At 52.0% G+C, this 19,095-nt stretch overlaps 1 protein-coding gene and 1 non-coding gene across 2 annotated transcripts; both read right to left on the bottom strand.

Annotated features, from left to right (window-relative positions):
• Window positions 1-3,794: 3,794 nt before the first annotated feature.
• Window positions 3,795-11,410, bottom strand: PRSS16 (serine protease 16). The gene is made up of 12 exons (XM_028091751.1): window positions 11,341-11,410; window positions 11,105-11,265; window positions 10,376-10,475; window positions 10,122-10,251; window positions 8,706-8,829; window positions 8,395-8,472; window positions 8,265-8,312; window positions 7,234-7,524; window positions 6,337-6,478; window positions 4,211-4,390; window positions 3,986-4,131; window positions 3,795-3,872 (listed from the first exon to the last, which is right to left on the bottom strand). Exons 1-12 carry the CDS (start codon window positions 11,408-11,410, stop codon window positions 3,795-3,797), a joined length of 1,548 nt encoding a protein of 515 aa, XP_027947552.1.
• A 6,416-nt stretch (window positions 11,411-17,826) lies between these two features.
• On the bottom strand, window positions 17,827-17,899 carry TRNAV-AAC (transfer RNA valine (anticodon AAC)). Its single transcript has one exon. It is a non-coding gene; the product is annotated as a tRNA-Val (tRNA).
• Window positions 17,900-19,095: the final 1,196 nt, after the last annotated feature.

Below are 19,095 nucleotides of genomic sequence, written 5' to 3'. Positions count from 1 at the left end.
CGCTGCTGACGAGACTTCCCCTATTCCGAAGATGTAAACAAAAATCGAGGGCACCACCGGTTCTTCAAGTGGGGGGGGGTAGGAGAGAGGGGAGGGGCACCAAAACAAAAACCTAGAAAGATGAACAATTTTTTTTTTTTTAAATCCCACATCCTTCCTAGTTCGCGCTCCCCCACTGTGGATGACGGGAAAAGGAGAGAAGTTTGACATTTGGTTTGAGGGAACGAACCCTCTCGCGCATCTTCCTCAAATTCCAATTCTGACCCGAAAAGATTCTGACCAAAGTCGCCGAGCGGGGCTTCCTCTCTCCTATTTGTTACTGGCTCGTCTTTTTAAAATTGATTTCCAGGAATTCTTTAATCTGGACACAGATCATTTGCCAAATGTATGTAGTGTGCATGTTTTCCTTCAGTCTTTTCCTTGTCTTTCCACTCCTTAATGTTTTTTAATGAGAAGTTTTCATTCTGATAATGTCAATTTATCCCTTTTCGTGTATCTTACGCTATTCTTTTCTCCCTAAGAAATACTTGCCTACTACAAGATCATAAATAATTTTTCTGTTTTTTCTAGATATTTTATAGTTTTAGCTTTATGTTTAGATCTATGATGCACTTGTATTAATTTTTGAGTATGGTATGAGTAGGGGTGAGGTTACATTTTTCCCCCAAGCTCTGAAGCTCAGAGAATGCTGGGGAAGAGAAAACAGCCTAGCAGCACCCAACCCAGACCCATTCAGATGTCAGGTTGCGAAGAAGTTTGCAAAAGAGATTGAGAGAAGGTCTATAATTTATCCAACTGTTCTAGAATCATTTGTTTTAAAGACTTTTCTTCTTCCCTGATTAGTGTTGGCATCTTTGTAGAAAAGTAATTGATCGTGTGTGTGTGTGTGTGTGTGTGTGTGTGTGTGTGTATTTACTTCTGGACTCTGTCCTGCCTCATTGATCTATTTGTCTACCTGTAATGCCCAAACCACATTGTCCTGATTATTGGAGCTTTATAGGAAATCTTTTGATGAGGTAGTACTAGTCCTCCACCTTTGTTCTTCTCTAGATTCAACATGAGAGATCCGTGTCATGTTGAGAGTATGGTCTACAGAGGGTGCGTAGACTAGGCATGTTCACAAGGCCCCTGGAGTTCTCACTTTGGGATAAGGTTATGCCTGCATCCGCACCAGAGCAGAGACCTCCAGAGCAGATCGCCCAGGAAAGAAGCCCTACTTGATCATGTTTAAGGGTGGAATTTGCATGAGACAGACCAGGGGTCTTCAGAGCACAGTGCTTCTACATTCCTCAGAACTGTTTATCCTCATTAGAATTCAAATATTTTCTACGCTATAGAGCATAACTGGTAAATGAAAGTAATAAGCAGGGGAATCATGAATTTACCAATCTTCCTGGTCCTGAGAAGTATTTTTGCAATCTTTGATCCAATTTTGCATTCTTTGAGCTTCTAGAAAAGAGAGTTCACATGAAAATTGATGAGGTTGTGAAACATGGAACCCATACGGGTGTGTTTGCTGGGATGGCACAAGTCCCTCTCTCAGGGAGTGGGCATTCTAGTACAGAGGAGTTGAACAAAAATGAAAATAAAACAAGGTCATTTCAGCTAGTGCTGGTGCCTGGGAAGTTCATAAAACAGGTAATGTGACAGGGAGTGACTGGGACCTGGGAGCAGTCAGGAAAGGCCTCTTGGAGGAGGTGACATTGGAGTTGAGCCTCCATGTTAAGAAGGAAGAAGTCACTTAAAGGTCATTAAAGGGGGCTCCTGGGTGGTTCAGTCGGTTAAGCATCTGCCTTCAGCTCAGGTCATGATCCCAGGGTCCTGGGATCGAGCCCCACCTCGGGCTCCCTGCTCAGCGGGGAGCCTGCTTCTCCCTCGGTTGCTCCCCCTGCTTGTGCTCTCTCTCTGTGTCAAATAAATAAATAAATAAAATCTTTAAAAAAATAAAGGTCATTAAAGGGCACAACCTCTGGGCAGAGGGAGCAGCTAATGTGAGGACTTGAGGTAGGAATTGGCTCTAGATGTTAAGTAATCAAAGAGGCTACGTGGTTGGCATGCAGGGTTGAGAGTAGTAGGAAGTGAGTTCAGAGAAGAGCTCAAAAGCCAAAGTATGTGTAGCCGCGGGAGGGAATTCAGACTTTATTCTGGTTGTAGCTGGAAGCGATCTGAGGGTTTTAAGCAGAAGAGTGACATGACCCAATTTACCTTTTGAAAGCATCACTGTGGTTGCCAGGTAGAGAATGGATAGTGGGGACCAAGTATGGGCCAGGGAGGCCAGGGAGGGAGAGCACCTCAGAATTTTCCATCCTTTTGTAACAGAGACTGATGCAGGCGGACAGTGATGCTGTCAGCACAGCAATCTTGGGTGAAAACAGTGGGCTGCCTGGTCACCGGCAGCCAGCCTGGGGACTCAGGCCACCCCAGAGCCACGATGCACCCCACGACGTGCACCCGATAGTTCAGCCTGGCGCCGCAGGCCCCCTGCCAGGGCAGCTCCGAGAATGCTTGAGAGCAGAGCCTCGCACCAAACCCAAATGCGTTCGGATGTCAAGTTGCAAAGAAGTGTGCAAAGGAGATGGAGGGAAGCTGCATCCGGCCAAGTGGAAGGAAAACCAAAAGGGTGTGAAGAGCTGAGGTTAGACCTCATCCTTTCATTTCCCAACAGGCACTGAGCGCCCCTGATGTGTCAGACCGTGGTGCCGGAGCTGAACACATAAAGGGAGGCACTGAGGCTAGGCCCCGGCAGGAGGGGCTATGGTTCAAGGTCAGTAAGGGGGACAGGGTAGCACCTGCTGAACAGGGCTGGGGTAGCTCTAGGCAGGAAAAAAAGAGTTCGTCCTCAGGGTTTGGAGTCAAGATAGGCAAGGAGGGACTTCCTCACAGGAGTGTGGCCTGTGGTTTCCCTCACCCCTTCTCTCATCCTGACTTGTCTTTACTTCTGCCCTTCCCAGCTCCCCAGAGACGCTGTCCCCCTGACTTGCTACTTCCTGCCCTCCCAAAACCCGGGGCGTCCCTATCAGGATGTCAGGGTAGCGTCTGGTGGTGGGAAGTGATGCTGAGTGAAGGCTTAGGAAGGCAGACTGAGAGAGAGAGAGAAGGAACTGTGAGAAGCAGGGACAGCTCAGGGTCTGAGGTCTGAGCAGGGTCTGAGCAGGACTTGGGCCGGGGCACATTGCTCTGACATTTGGCATTTAAAATACCAATATTCCTTCTGCCGTGCGGGGGACACTGAGAAGACAGCTGAGTGTGAACCAGGGAGCGAGGTCTCACGAGACACCTGATTTTCTGGGGCCTTGATCCCACACTTCCCGGTTTCCAGAACCGTGAGAAATGCCTAGCAGCGGGCCATGAGCCACCCCATCTACAGTGTGTCTTCTCACAGCAGCCGGAACAGACTGACAGAGAAGCTGACTCCTACCAAGACTGCTGTGTTTCTGAAAGTAGGAAAAAAATAAATTGATGTGAGATCGTTCCAGAATTCTAAGACACAAAGCAACTTTACAGAAGATACTTTAAACAATAAAAAAGGATAGCCATGAAATGATTAATAAAATGCTCTCTAAAAAATAAAATAAAAATACCAGTATTCACAACGAGAATGATTCTCCGCTTATATTTATCCAACTCTTGGTTACACAACACATGTTCAGTCAGGAGTGAGGACGTTTGTGGAAACAGGTGCTGAAGCCCACTTCCCGGAAATTTCCTCATTCAACACGAGCTGCTTTCTCCCGTCCCGTGACGACGTCCAGGACTGAGGTGGCCGTGCAGGGAGTGGCAAGGGTACGGGCCCCTCAGCCGCCCCTGCTCCCCCGGCTCTCCTGGCTCTCCTTTGCCGGCCCGAGCCAGGTCTGCAGCTGCTGGAAGATGCTCTGCCAAGAGGTGCGGACAACTGTGAAGGTCAGACTCCGGCCTAGCAGAGGGCAGGTACATGCAAATCGATATGCAAATGACATGCTAATCACCCGAGCCTCTGCTCTCTTACCTGGCGCCCTAGGCGGAGGCTGGGGGAGTCTGAGGGCCTCTTGGGTGCCATGTCCATGCAGTGGGAGGCACCAGGGATGAGAAGGGCTGACTCCGAGGGTCCCGAGGCTTGTGTTACGCTCAGCACGTGCCAGGGGTCTGTGTCCCCTGGTAAGAAAGGGAAGAATGGTGTGCTGCCCCCGGGCTAGGTGGAGATCTAGGAGGCAGGATCTGATGGCAGGCTCACCATTAGTGAACAGCACCTGGGTGGCCCCCGGGGTCTGGCCACCATAGTAGGAGTTGGTCTGGGCCACCGCCTGCGCGATGGATGAGGTTGAGAGCCCGAACACCTGCTCACATAGCTCCAGCTGGGAGGGCAGCGCTGGGAGCTGGGAGAAAGGGCATCTGGGGTCCTCACAGGTGACATCTGTGGAGGGAGATATCTATCAGTGTGGGGCCTACAGCCCTCCCCTTTAATAATCATTTACAGAGCTTTCCCTGGTGATGACCAAAACTGCTCCATACCCTCCCTTCAGTAAGTTCACGGTCCCGTCAGAGAGACACCCCCGCCCTCAGATGGTGACCGCCCAGGAGGTCGTGTCTGTGATGGACAAGGCCTGGGGTAGAAGGAATCCCAGAGGAAGCATGACAGGCTCCAGGAAAGCATCCTGCCAGGGCTAAAACCTTCAGGAATTAGGAAGAGTGAGCCAAGCAAAGACAGAAAAGAGAAAGCCCCATAAAGAGGGGAGACAGCATGTGTACTCAGCTAGAGAGACAAGGGGACATAGGAGCGTGAAGCACAAGCTGGACCACGTCTCCCTCGCTTAAAAATCCCTAGCTCCCCTGAGCCTTCAGCCTACGTCTAACTCCCTTAGCCTTACACTCACTCATTCCTTTCTCCACCATTCATTGAGCACCTCCTGTATGCTCGGTTGCCTCATGAACCATATTGGGAGCCCAGTAGCAACTGAGATAGCCCCAGGCTCTGCGGTGACAGGGCTCAGTGCAGAGGGGAAGATGAGCAATAAGGTCTGTATGATGAGACTGTGGGAAGCGCTAGGGAGAAAAACGCAGAGCTGTGGAGGGGGCAGAAGGGGAGGCCAGGAGGCAGACTTAGCTCCAGCAATCAGGTAAGGCTTCCTGAGGAGGAGGCATCTTGTATTGAGACTTGAAGATGAGTGAACTGTGTGACGAGAGGAAAATGAGTAATCCAGGACAAGTGAACAGTATGGGCAAAGTTCCTGAGGTGTCAGGAAAACTGGTAATATTGGGGGGTCAAAATATGTAAAGTCTTGTAGTAATAATAATAATAATAATAGTAAGTACTTAAGGAGTACCTGCTATGTACCAGTGTTATTCTTAGCATGTGACATATATTACCTCCCTTAATCCTGGAAATAACCTTATGAGAGAAGCACTATTGTTATTCCCATTTTACAGATGTGGAAACTAAGGCACAGAGGGAGAGCTTAGGTTATTTGCCCAAGTTTGCACAAGATCACATAGCTATGAAACCGTGAAGTTAGAATCTGAACACTTTGCTTTAAACCATATCTTCATTGCCTTCAGGCGATGTGGAAAGGATCTGAACTCTGGGGTAGTGTACCCAGATTTAGCAAATAAAATTACAGGATGTCCAGTTACATTTGAATTTTAGACAAATAAACACTTTTTTAGTGTAAGTATGTCCCATGCAATACTTGGGACATGCACTAAAAAAAAATGTTTATCTGAAATTCAAATGTAACTGGGCATCCCGTATTTTATTGGGCAACCCTACCCTAGGGTCACTGCGGAGCCATGGGTTTTGAGTAGAGAAGGGACAAGGTCGTATTTAGAAAGATCTCTCTCGACTCGGTGAGGAAATTGGATTGTATGGGTGAAAAGAAGGCCTGGAGACCAGAGAGGAGGCTCGGTCAGGGATGGAGGCAGGAGGGGCTGGGGGCCTCCACGGGGACAGCAGAGCTGGGAATAGAGAGGGGTTGAGGTGAAGAGCGGGCAGGGCTCAGGGACGGACAGGCTGTGGGGACAAAGGGAAGGAGGCATGAGAAACACTGCCAGGGTTTCTAGACGGTAACTAGGGAGCCCGGTAGGGCCCTTCCTGGGACAGGGACACGGACGAAGCGTAGATTGGAGGGATGATCACCCACCTGGAGGGCTGTGTGTGAGAGAAGGTATGTGAGGGTGCCGGGCACAGGCACACTCTAGTGGAGTGTCTACCCTCCAGCCCCACCCCCACAGGCTAAACAAGGCCCAGGAGTCTGGCCAGTTGTCCAAGCGAAATGATAACCAGTCCAGACCCCCATGAGACAGCTCGTCTGGGCACAGCACAGAATGTCTGTTTTGGGGGTGAGGGTGGGGCTGGTCACTCACAGAAGCCGAACTCTGTACAAGTCTGGTACAACCACTGCCGGTCACCCACACTGGACACGTGGGGGTCTGTGACCTTCAGTTGTGCCACTGTCTCGGCTCGGGAAAAGCTTAGACACCTCTGGCCCAGGCTGTGCATGACAACCTAGGGGACAATACACATACATACATAAATTCCTCCTGTCCCCCCGGCAAGTCAGGGCCCAGGGCCTGAAAGCATACATAGGTCCTTGCAAGTCAAAGGTCAGAAGTCAGAAGAGCTGCAGAGCTCTGGGAGTCAGGGGTCAGAGCGAGTGGGTGCATGGGTCCCTGTGGGTTACAGGTACTGGACAGCTGTGAGACCCTGGGCAAGTGATCATCTCTTGGGCCCGTTTCCTCATCTGTAAGTGGGGATAAAAATAGTGCCTGTCTCCTAGAACTATTGCGAGGATTCAATGAACTAATATATGTGAAGCCCTTCGTACAGCATTTGGTCCAGACAGGGCTGGAGAAGTAACAGCTGTTTGTAACTGCGGATGCCGGGGCTGGAATCCCCGGCTCCAGGGCGAACTCTGTCCGGAGGGCTACATTTCCTCCTTCCTTCTGTAAACGCTATTTGCTATGCTACGCATTTGCTACGCATTTGCTCTGCGCTAGACTCTGTTGCAGGCCTAGGGAAATGGACAGAACAAGATGGGCAAAAGAGGTAACAGTCACAGTCGCTAACACCTGCAAACTGCGTGCTTCTCTTGACCGACTTCACTGCACCTCCCTGAGGGCCCAGAGGTGTCACCCCTATTTCACAGATGAGGAAACTACGGCTCAGAAGGGTTCACGCTGGCCCAAGGTCAAGCAGAGGAGCAGGAACCCCTGCCGGGTGACCCCCCTCCCCCGCACCAAGCCGCGCGCCGGGCCGCTCACCTGCACTGCCCGCCGGAGCCCGTGGTAGGGCGCAGAGCGGCTGCCGTTGCTCCGGCCTTCGAGGAGGAGTCCGCAGAGCCGTTGCACGCTCAGGGGCACTCCCGCCTGCGCGTCATACTGCACCACGCCCCCCACCAGGGCCTGCAGCGCCCCCAGCAGCTCCGCCTGGTCCTCGGTGCGGCCCAGCGACGAGCAGGCGCCCAGCTCCGCCCGCAGCGCCGCGCGAGCCCCCCGGCCCGCGCGCAGGCGCCGCTCCACTTCCGCGAAGGCTGCGGACGCCGCCGCCAGGCACTGCGGGGAGCGCGGGACCGCGCTGCTGAAGACTCGGGCCTGGGCCTCGCCTTTCCTTGCCCAGGACCCGCGTCGTTCCCGAGCGCTCCACTTTCTGGGAGCGGCCGTCTCCCCGGGCCCGCCCCGCTGAGCCTCTCCCTCCTGGTAGGGTCGCCTCCCAAACCCCCCGCCCCTCGCGGAGCCTCACCCCCCTGGTAGGGTCGCCCCCCGCCCCGCTGAGCCTCTCCCTCCTGGTAGGCTCGCCCCCCCCAACCCCCCCGCCCCGCGCGGAGCCTCACCCCCCTGGTAGGGTCACCCCCCGCCCCGCTGAGCCTCTCCCTGCTGGTAGGGTCGCCCCTCAAACCCCCGCCCCGCTGAGCCTCTCCCTCCTGGTAGGCTCGCCCCCCCAACCCCCCGCCCCGCTGAGCCTCTCCCTCCTGGTAGGCTCGCCCCCCAACCCCCCCGCCCCGCTGAGCCTCTCCCTCCTGGTAGACTCGCCCCCCCAACCCCCCCGCCCCGCTGAGCCTCTCCCTCCTGGTAGGGTCGCCCCCCAGGCCCGCCCGCATCAGCCCCGCCCCTGCTAGGACGCCCCGCTTTTCGGTGCCCGCCCCACATCTCTGAGTTCCCGCGTTCTAAAGTCCACCCACCTTCCGGGTCTCCGACCTCCCTCAGACCCCGCCCCCTTGCAAGCGTCACCCTCTGGCCCCCACCTTCCAAGACCTCCTGTCCCCCTACCCGCTCGGACTGGCCCCATCTCCTACCTCCGGAGACCCGCCGACAGCCGTGCTCCTTAGGCTTCTGGACACCACCTGCAGTGGGGCGGCAGGAGAAGGAATCAGGGGGCTCCCCGCGCTGAGGACCCCTCCCGCACCCGCCGCCCGCCGCGCTGACCTCGTTATACTCGGAGAAATCCAGCACGGCCCGCACCGGAGCGGAGGAGGCGACAGAGGCGAAAATGAGGTGGGGGAACTGAGGGAGGACAGCCGTCAGCCTGCGGGCGGGGGGACCCGGGACGCCACGCTTCCCGCTCCCGTGTCGCTCCCGCCTACCCTGCCCTCTACTCGCGGACTCTGGTGAAGACAGCTCTTGGACAGCTCTTCTGGGGGGAGGGGAGGGTGCGGGGGGGACGAGGGGGGACGGGCTACACCTGTCCTCTGAGATGGGCCCCCCCCCCCCCAGCCCGCCGCGAGGGTCCCGGGGACCTTCAGCCTGGCCCAGGCAGCCAGGGAGCCGGCGTACGAGCCTCCGAAGCAGATCCAGGGGCTGGAAGTGGAGACGTTGAAGAGGCGGGCGAGTGCCAGGCGGGCAGAGGCCACGTCCGCCAGCCTGGGGGGCCGAGGGGAGGCTCGGTGGGCCCTCCTGGCCAGGAGTCCCTGGAGATTCCCCCCCTGCGCGGGCGGGGACCCAGAGACGTGACGGGGGCGGTCTGGCTCTTCTCACGGGGTCGGCGTGAGGGCTCCCCGCGCCCCGCGTCCATCTCAGCAAGTGCTCACCTGCGCCAGGGGAGGCCCCCCCCAGAAGGCCTCCACCCTCCTTCCTCCGGGCAACATGCGGGAGGAAAAATCTCTGAGGCATTTTAAGCGGAAAGCTGACAAGTCCCGCGAAGGGCTGGGGGCAGAAAAGGAGAGCTGCTTGGAGAGGAGGGGCCCTAGGCTGGGGGCGGGGCAGAAGCCACCGGAGGAAAGACAGACACAGTTACAGAGAGAGACGTTGGGGTGCGTCTAGCATCCCTTTTCCATCCCAAGTCTTTTCTTTCTTCCCGGACTTTCTGAAACGGTTAGCGCCATCCTCCTGCAGCTAGAAACCGGTTTAGCTTGTGAAAGATGGAGAGACAGAGAGAAAGAAGCACAGAGGCAAAGAGCTAGAGGTGGAGATGGGGAGGGAGGCACGAGGGAGGCAGAGAGCCGCCCGGTGGGAGAGGGAGAGCTCAGTCCTGCGCGGAACGGCGGAGCAGGTGAAGGACCCCCGGGGACCAGAGGGGCTGTTAACCGGGGGGGGGGGCAAGGGTGGGAGGGAAGGAGCCCTACAAATATGTGGGGGAGACCCAGTCCCTGCAGAGGGAAGTTGAAAGGCTCCAGGCAGCCCTGCGCTCGAAGTCTGGGCAACAGCAGGGATCTCTGGGTAGCTGGAGGCCAGGGAGTGTGAGAAAGTGGAGGGCGGAGGGTTCGCTGCGGACCCAGAGCCCAAGGGCCCCGTGTCCTCTAAGTGAGATGAGAGGCATGTGAGAGACGTGAGCGAGGGGGGTGGTGAGCTGGTGTGTGCTCAGCCCACCCCTCGGCTGCATCTGTACAGTAACTGAAGGGCTGGGGGCGGAAGACCAGTGGGTGGGGAGGCTGTGTCCTCCAGGGACCAGACGTGGGCGTCTGGACCAGCAGGCTGCCGTGAGACAGAAAGAGGTGCAAATATGGCCTGAGAGGAAGAAAGGGGCGGGGGGGGGGGGGACAGAAACCCAGATATGGAGAGAGAAAGCATGAGACACTGAAAAAGCGAAGAAAACATGAACCAGAGACCCAGGGGCCCACTTCAGGCGGCACAGGACCACCACCACAACACAGGGAGGCGGAGATACAGACCTCCTCAGGCCCACGGCCCCAGACAACTTCCCGGCCCTCACTCACGCATGCCGGCTGGACAGGAAGCCGAGCTGGGCCACGTCCAGGCCCCCGGCAGGTATACTCAGGCCGTAAAACCTGTGTTCCAGGCCTATCACCAGGGCCCCCCAGGCTGGGGCCAGGGCTGCAGGGTGCCCTGTGAAGAGTATATGGTTGGGGGGGATGCAAGCTGCCCCCGTCCCAGCACCGTAAGGCGCAGCTCCCCTCCCTGCCCCCCGCCAGCTTCCCAGCTGTGTCTCCCCCCCCACCTTGCTTCTTACCTGTCGTCACTGAGCCAGCCCCGAGGCGGCTCTCGCCCCCCAGGTGCAGGAACACGGGTCCACGCTGGCTGGCCCAGTGCTGGTCATTCACCCAGTACCGCTAACAGGCGGGGTGGGCGAGAAGTGGGGTTGAGAGTCCTGACCTCTCCTCTCTTCCCGGTTTGTTGAGGTCTCCCTCCCTTATGGGTCTGTCTTTATATATTTGGTAGTATGTGAAATAGGCTTGTTTATTTATGTGTTCTCTTCTCTCCTGTTTGTCTCTTCAGCTAGAATGTAAGATCTGTAAGAGCCGAAAGTTTGCCAGCTTTTCGGTCCTGTGTCCCCAGGGTCAAGGGTAGGGCTAGCATATTGAAATGAGGACCATAGAATAAGTAAGAAATGCAGATCGATTTGCAAGTGGGACCTAGGTGAGCTGACCTCTGCAGACTGGGCAGAGTAGGTGTGAAATCTGGTGAATTTGTTCATTCATTCATTAGAGCTCTTCAGGTTTCTGTTGTGAGGCAGGTCCCGACGTCTGCTGCGTACTGAGACCCTACATGTTGGTGGTGGATTTGATGCTCGGTCTGAAGGACAGCGCCGGAGGGACAGAATGGGGAGGCAGAGGGCAGAGAGGGAGCCGGGGGACCAAGGGCACAGCTAAGGGCCCCGGGGACGCTGACAGTGGGCAGAGGATGAGCTTGTGGGGCTCAGCGATGCGGGGACTGGGGGCTCCCCTTCTCCTGGCCTCACCTGCAGGAAGGATCGCCTGTCAGACGTGTTGAAGGGGTCCAGTGGCTGCCCCAGCCACCCTTGTTTTGGGAGGGCCCCAGCACCTGGGCCTAAAGTCAGGCTCAGGCCCGAGCTCTCTTGAAACCGCTGAATGTGCTCCCTCAGGCGCCTCAGGAGGGAGGCTGTGGGACGCAGAGGGGAAGGAGTCAGGCCAGGCCCCCCGGGGAGCCCCTGCCTGACCCTCAGTGTCTTCCTACCTGGAGCTGAGGAGCCCCCGAGAGAAAGCGGGAGCAGGAGGCCCAGCCACAGGGCAGGCCTGCCGGCCATGCTGTCCCCTGGTCTGCGCTCGCCTCTCTGCGCTCTGTTCACCCCACGCGCTGAGGCCCTTTGTCAGGTTCCTAGGACTGGGCTTCAGACTTATAGCCTTTCACCAGGAGCTCAGGTTTCTTTCCAGATGCCTCTCCCGGGCCAGGCCAAGCGTCTGTGGGAACCACCGCAGCGGGGCAGGGACGCCTGCTGACGTGGCACCTGCCGATCCAGTTTCTCGCTCGCTCGCTGCCCCTCTGTGCCCCAGCCTCCCCCTTTCTAGGCCTTATTCTGCCCTTCAGATGGCACCCCGGGACCTGACCCTGCCCACTCGCTCTGGTTTCCTCTCCCTGGGCCTCGCCTGTCCTCAGCCCCGGCCCCTCGGCCCCCCTCAGCTCTTCTGTCTTCTTCTTCTTCTTCTTTTTTCTTTTTTTGCTCTTCCGTCTTCTTGAGCATCTGTCTCTGTCCTGATCTCACCCTGTCTGCTTCCTAGTCTCCCCTCTTTCTGCTCCTTATCATGGCCCCATGTCTCACCACTCTTTAAAAGTCTCCTTTGGAGAGGAGAAGGATTTCCCTTAGTTTTAAAGAAACACAAGAAGGCCAACAAACTTTTTACTTTTTACTTTTTTATTTTTTTAAGATTTTATTTATTTATTTGAGAGAGAGAGTGAGCGAGTGTGAGAGAGAGAGAGAAAGAGCATGAGCAGGGGCAGAGGGAGAGGGAGAAGCAGACTCCCCATGGAGCCGGATGTGGGGCTGGACACGGGGCTGGATGTGGGGCGCGATGCGGGGCTCCATCCCAGGACCCTGGGATCATGACCTGAGCCAAATCAGACACTCAGCCGACCGAGCCACCCAGGCGCCGCAACTTTTTACTTTTTTAAGTAAAAAGAGGGTCTGGCCAGGTGGCTGTTAGCTCAGGTGGGTAGAAGGTAACGTTAACAACACTGACGGTTGTGGGTTTGATCCACAGACAGTCCAAGAAAGGCATTCGTTCTTGTGTTTAAAAAAATTAAGTTTGCTGCAGTCACCTCAGGCATTGGAAATAGCCTCTCCAATGTACAACTGAGATTCAATGTGGACTTAATTTCTTAGTCCTCAACAGTGACACCTGCCTTCTCTGTCCCCCGCTCTCCGAGGCAGGGGTGGAGGGAAAGAGAGAAAAAGAAGCAACAACTTGAGAAAAAGTGGCTTAACGCCTTCAGATAGAAATCTGAGTAAAGAAAACGAGGTACCAGAGTAGGGGTGGGACTGGAGGTGACACGGGAGTCTGGTGGCCACTGGCCCCCCCCCCCCAGGGCGCCACGCGTCCTTGTCGGGTTCCCAGAGTCCAGCCCCCGAGTCTCCTCTGGCCCTTCGGTGCTTCACGTACCTGATCGGCTCCTCGTCTTCCCGCTGCCTCTCAACACCATTGAAGTTGATATTTCTTATTGTTAAAAAACTCAAATCGGACACAATGTGTACCTTCCTTTCCTTTTCTTTTTTAAAAAGTTATTGGTTTGCTCCCACCAGAATTTCTTTCTACAAAGACAGTTGTGTTTTTGTTTTTGTTTTTTCTGGATCTCTAAGACCAATAACGGTTTTGAACCTAAGATAGGCATTCAGTAAATATTTGTGGAGTGAGTGTATGAAGCCTTTCCATCAGTGTGTTTTCAAATGCCGGCATTTTGCTTGCTGCGTCTGATTAATACAATACACCTGTATAAAGGACTAACGCCTGCCCGAGTCTCTATTTGTGACAAGGCAATATGTTGGAAAGGCCACATTATTGTATAGGATACGCAAGAATATCAGAAATGAGACGTGAATAAAAAAATATAATCCCAGCAAAAAATGAAGGGCAGATGTTTCAGATTTGAATAAAGGGGCATTTTTAAAGGATGATGAAATCATCACCCAATACTTGAAATATGGAGCCAAAGCTCACTTAGGGAGAGAGCTAGGCTGGACAGGAAGTGGTCCTTTGAGAGAGCCAAGGGATGATGTTTTTTGGGGCAGGGGGCTCAGGGAAGCGAGAACTTTGGGGGGCTGAGTGGGTTGATCTTCCACACTGTGGAAGTGTGATTTTGGGGAGAGACTGCTGTTTTTGGTTGGCACTCAAGGGCCTGTTTCTTGACATGAATGTATCTCTGACTGGCTGATCTTCAGAAGGCAGGGTTGACAGTGATTCCTTGCCTTGAAAACAATTATCACTGATAGACTGAATTGGTTTCAAATCGGTTCTGGTGGCTGTTGATATGGCTACAGAATACTCAGTCTTTTTCTAAGTTTGTGATTAGTTTATTTTCTCAGCATTTTACTTTGACCTAAAGGCAAAATCTCTTCCTTCCTTCCTCCCTCCCTCCCTCCCTCTTCCCTCCCTTTCCTATCTATTTATTTATTTTAATATTCAAGTAATATATAATACAACCGATTTTATCTATGAGCCTCTCAGTCCATCTTAGACACCTTTAGCTTGTAGTTCAGTGATGAGATGAGTAGCAGAGATGGAGTTAAGGACATGTTGAGGGATGGGTGAGGCTTAGGAATGGTGTAACTGGTGGGGATGGGTCGTGATCATGGTGTGGGTGATGGTGGAGTTAGGGTAAGAAGCTGGAATATATGGAGCACATAACCGGGTAATAAAAAAGGTGATTTTTATTTTGATCTTTTTGCATCAGATGAACTAGAAATAATTAACTGCTATAGTGGGCTTATTACATGAATAACCCCAATTCTTCCCCCTTCCTTTCATTCATGTTGTTTTTCATGTGACCTTGTAGTGCCTTCCCACTCTCTCTTGGCTGAGCACAGTGACTTATGGAGGCTGATGGGATATTAGCAAAGTTGACAAAGAAGATTCTTGAATATGCCCTTTGCTCTTTCTGCTTGCTTGTTTTGGTTGCTGTTTAGTTTTTTGTTTTTTAAGTAGTCTTTATTTTTTTATAGCAGTTTTAGGTCCATAGCAAAATTGAGTGGGAAGTTCTCATATACCCCCTACGGCACCACACACACAACCTCCCCCACTGTCAATATCCTGAATCAGAATGGTACATTTGTTACAACTGATGAACCCACACTGACATGTCATTATCACCCAAAGTCCATAGTTTGCATCTGGGTTCACTCTTGTACATTCTATAGGTTTTGCCAAATATATGATATATGTCTACCGTTATAGTATCACACAGAATAGTTTCATTGCCCTAAAAATCCTCTACACTCTGCCTGTTCATCCCTCTATCCCTCCTAATCCCTGACAACCTCTGATCTTTTTACATTTGTCTTTTCCAAATGTCATATAGTTGAGTCATACAGTATACAGCCTTTTCAGATTGACTTTTCACTTAGTAATATCCATTTATGTTTCCTCCATATTTCTCCATGGCTTGGTAGCTCATTTCTTTTTCGTGCTATATAATATTCCGTTGTGTGGATATACCATAGTCTTGAAGTCAGGTACTGTCAGTCCTCCAAATTATTCTTCTCTTCTAATATTGTGGTGACAATTCTGGGTCTTTTGCTTCTCCATATAAACTTTAGAATATCAACTTGCTAATATTCACAAAACAATTTGCTTAGATTTTGGTTGGGATTGTGTTGAATCAATAGATCAAGCTGGGAAGAACTGACATATTGTCAATGTTGAGTCTATCCATGAACATGGAATATCTCTCTATTTAGTGCTTCTTTGATTTCTTTCATCAAAGTTTTATAGTTTTCTTCACATAATAGATTTTATACAAATTTTGTTAGATTTGTACCTAGGGATTTCGTCTGGGGGGTGCTAATGTAAATCACATTATGTTTTTATTTTTTTTTTAATTTTAAAGATTTTATTTATTTACCTGACAGAGAGAGCACAAGCAGGGGGAGCGGCAGAGAGAGAAGGAAAAGAGGCTCCCCTCTCACCCCGAGCAGGGAGCCCGATGTGGAGCTTGATCCCAGGACCCTGAGATCAGAGATCATGATCCGATTTGAAAGCAGCCACCTAACCAACTGAGCTACCCGGGCACCCCTCACATTGTGTTTTTAATTTCAAATTCCAGTTTTTCATTGTTGATAAATAGGAAAGTGATTGACTTTTGTATATTAACCTTGTATCCTACAACCTTGCTATAATTGCTTCTTAGTTCCAGAAGGGATTTGTTTTTCCTGGTTGCTTTTGCCCTGAACTATTGTCTTGAGAACTTGCCTGGGTTTAGCATGCTGGAGGATATGAAATGTATGGAGATTGGCTGATTGTCTGTTGCTCACCACACATGTGAGTCAACCCAGCTGGGACATAAACAGTCTGGTCAATCCTAACCTATATTAGTTAACCACAGACTAGTGAGCTAAATAGATTAACATTGTTAAATTCCCTCCTAAAAAAATCCATGTGACCCCCTCCATCTAAATAGTTGAGTCACTTTTGGGGCAGAGATTTTTAGTGAGGATCAGGTTATAGGTCTCTTCCTAGGTCACTTGCCAGCCCCTGGGCTGGGCTGCCTTTGAGAACTTGGCCCAATCATATGTGGCTGGAAGTTGGGTGTCCACATTACGTGTTAGAAAATACGGCTCAAAGAGCATACAGCACTTCTGTGAATGCAGGCTGATGATGGAGCAGTGTCTATTAAATGAGACTGAAGACATGACAAGCTGGGGGGTTGCCAAGTCTGGTACCATAGTGGACATCTCAGGATTCCTTCAACTATTTTGAATTTTAGCATAGTTCCAGAACCAGTCTTCACGTATCTTTGTCCTGAAAAGGGAAAATAACAGAGAAGAGAAACAGGGAGTCAATATCTATTTGTGACATGTTGCAATCATAGAATTTTGGAAAATTCTTCAGTCTCCTCAGGAAAGGAATTTTCACTCCTGTCAGTGAATTTCTAATGACTTACAGAGAGTTTTATCTGCATTGACTAGAGCAATCTCCTGACTACTGGATTATTCTCACAAATGTTCAAATATGCTATTCGACTCCTGTCTTAAAAAGGCTTCTCTTGGCCCCAAGATTTTCCTCTAGCTACTGACCTATTTGTCAGATGGCTTTTTATAAAATCTGTACAGAACTATACAGACATACGGTCTGCAGTTTCTCTCCTCCCAGTCTTCAAAACCGCTACATCCGGGGTTTTTGGCACCACCACTTCATGGAACCTTCTTGTCAAGATCACCAATGACCTCTAAATGTCTAAAATTAATCACCACTGCTAAGTCCTTGACTTCTCAGGGGCCATAGGCACCTCATCCTTCTTAAAATATTTTCTTTGACTTTCAAGACACTGCTGTCCTGGTTGCATTTCTACCTCCCTGGCTGCTTCTTAATACCCTTTGTTTCCCCTCTTCTCACGCACCCTTTTCTATAATGGGATGTCTCAGGGTTTGGTCCTTGGACCTCTTCTTTATAAACACTCATTTCTTGGTGATTTCATCTGTTCTATGGTTGAATAATGACAACAACTCAGAAACTTGGATCTGTCATCTAACCCGCTCCACTGAACTCTGGGCTTGTATGCTCAACTGATCTCTTAGCATCACCCTGAGTGTTGACAGGCATCCACACGTTAGCCTGTGTCTAAAACAGAACTCCCACTCGCCCCAATAATGCTGTTCCATCCAGTCTTCCCCATTTCAGTCGATGGCAACTCCATCCTTCCTGAGGAAAACCCTCAAATCCATCACTGGTTCCACTTTTTTCACTCTTCACATCCATTTTCTTAGGAATTTCTTTTGCTCTCTCTTTAAAGTATAGCTAGACTGTAGCTACTTTTCACCTGTCCAAGCCACGGTTCTCTCTGACATGCAGCTCGATGGAAGGGACTTCACAGATCTCCTTGCTTCCGACCTTCTCTCCACACAACACATTCTCCACAGAGCCGGCAGAGGGTCCTTCTAAAAAAGGTAAGGCCTGTGGAGTCACTTCACGGCTTGAAATCCAGCGTCCTCCTGCTTTATCAGCGTGAAGGCCGGAGTCCTTCGACAGTGGCCTAACAGGGCTGGACTCGACCCGTGGGCTGGACTCGACCCGTGGGCTGGACTCGACCTGTGGGCTGGACTCGACCTGTGGGCTGGACCCGACCTGTCGGCCTCCTCCCGGAACCACTCTCCGCCGGGCACCTCAGCTGCAGTCGGCTTCTGGGCCCGCCCTGCACGCACCAGCCACACTCCCGTCTTGGGGCTGTTGCCTGTCCCTTCTGCCCCAAGCGGATGCGGACCTCGCTTCGCTCTGAACAGCCCCGCGGCCCAGCGCAGAATCCTCTCTGACCCCCGCCAGAGGATGCAACACGATCCGATGGGGAGAGGAAGCCAGTCCCAGCTCTGCTCTTGTTATAAAAGGTGATTCCTGTAACTTAAAGTTTGGGGCTGCAAAGGGAGCCATGAGCATTTTGAGACTTGGTAGAAAAGTAGGCAAATTTAGGTAGAAAATTTCTGGAACAGAATTTAGAATTTATGGGAAAAGAGGGGCACTTTGTTTCCGCCCGGTTTCGAACCGGGGACCTTTCGCGTGTTAGGCGAACGTGATAACCACTACACTACGGAAACCCGAGCGCTTGCGGCTCTCTTCACTCTCGAATTAGTTAAAATTAACCTTCAAGTTTTCCTTTCCTTGCGGCCGTATCCTTGGCTGAGGCACAGTTTCCCCCTCCACACTCCCTGATTCTCAGAATCCACAGTATCGGAGCCGGACAGTTTCACAGCCAGGCCAGCGCCCCCCGCCCAGAACCCCGTTACTTTGCAGGCACGAGGGGGCGGGGGACTGCAGCAGACGCCCGGGAAATGTCTTCATCTGTCCTCGGCTCGTGCCTCGGACCTTGTAAGACGCCCTGTCCTTCATCTCTCGAGGAAGATTGTCCTGTAGGAACCAGAGCCAACTGGTGAGCCCAGGACTTGTCGCTGGAGCACGCGCTGGGGAGCCACAGGTGGAGTGAGCGGGGCCAGCACCCCAACGCTGGCCTCGGTGAAGGGCTGGGCAGCAGGGACAAGCCGTCTTCCCCGGACAGGTTGGGCTCACTTTCTTTTGACTGCCTGGGGGAGGCAGGGTACCAAACGTTCTTCTCCCTGCCAAGGGGACAAACGGCCCACAGGCTCCTTTCTCTTTGAAGCTGAAGAATCTGGAGAATTGAAATCTCATCAGACAGGACACCCACTCCAGTGATTCTTTCTCATGCCGGCAGCCTGTCGGGAACTTGGTCGTGGTGAGATTCATTCAGACACCTGCTTTTAACACTCCTAAGACACTTTCTTGAGGTTTGAAAATGAAAGATAGGCAGTGCTCATGCAAAGATGTACAGCAAGAAACAAATCGCCTGAATGGGTTTGGGAAAGTTTAAAAAGCACAGCAGAAAAAAAACACCTAATTCATGGGCTCCTCACCAGCGAGGAGTCCTGGAGGAAGGATAGTGGTAGCCAAGTCAGCATGTGTTAGAATTTAGGACGAGTCATCGGAAGTAGCAAGCAGCTTGCAAATGAAGTTGTGATTATGTCCTACAAGACATTTATTCCTTTAGCTTAACCCCATTAGATTGAAATGGTCAGTGGTGAAATGAGAAATGGGGAGATCTGACATAAAAAATTCTTCTCTAGTCTCTTTAGTATTTTGATCCCAATATAAATAGTGGCTCCCTATCACCACCCACTGTTCCAGGAACCCTTTGGGTTCCATAGTGATGAAAAATCATAGTCAGTCAGAGACGGACCTGAGTATAATATGGAAAATTAAGCACAGCATTTGCTTTCTC

Source organism: Eumetopias jubatus, unplaced genomic scaffold (assembly GCF_037043125.1).
Source record: "Eumetopias jubatus isolate StellerSeaLion01/CBP00866 unplaced genomic scaffold, mEumJub1_p1.0 scaffold_6, whole genome shotgun sequence".
Lineage (NCBI taxonomy): Eukaryota > Metazoa > Chordata > Mammalia > Carnivora > Otariidae > Eumetopias > Eumetopias jubatus.
The sequence above is the reverse complement of the archived record's forward strand: the minus strand, read 5'-3'. Positions and strand labels throughout refer to the sequence as shown.

What these genes read in the sequence shown, in the direction of transcription:
- PRSS16 (XM_028091751.1), bottom strand. Translation starts at nt 11,410, where the DNA reads ATGGCCGGCAGGCCTGCCCTGTGGCTGGGCCTCCTGCTCCCGCTTTCT. An exon ending in CTGTCGGCGGGTCTCCGGAG is followed by an intron (nt 7,525 to 8,264) that starts GTAGGAGATGGG and finishes CGCTCCCCGCAG; the next exon opens with TGCCTGGCGGCGGCGTCCGC. An exon ending in CCAGGTGCTGTTCACTAATG is followed by an intron (nt 4,132 to 4,210) that starts GTGAGCCTGCCA and finishes CTTTCTTACCAG; the next exon opens with GGGACACAGACCCCTGGCAC.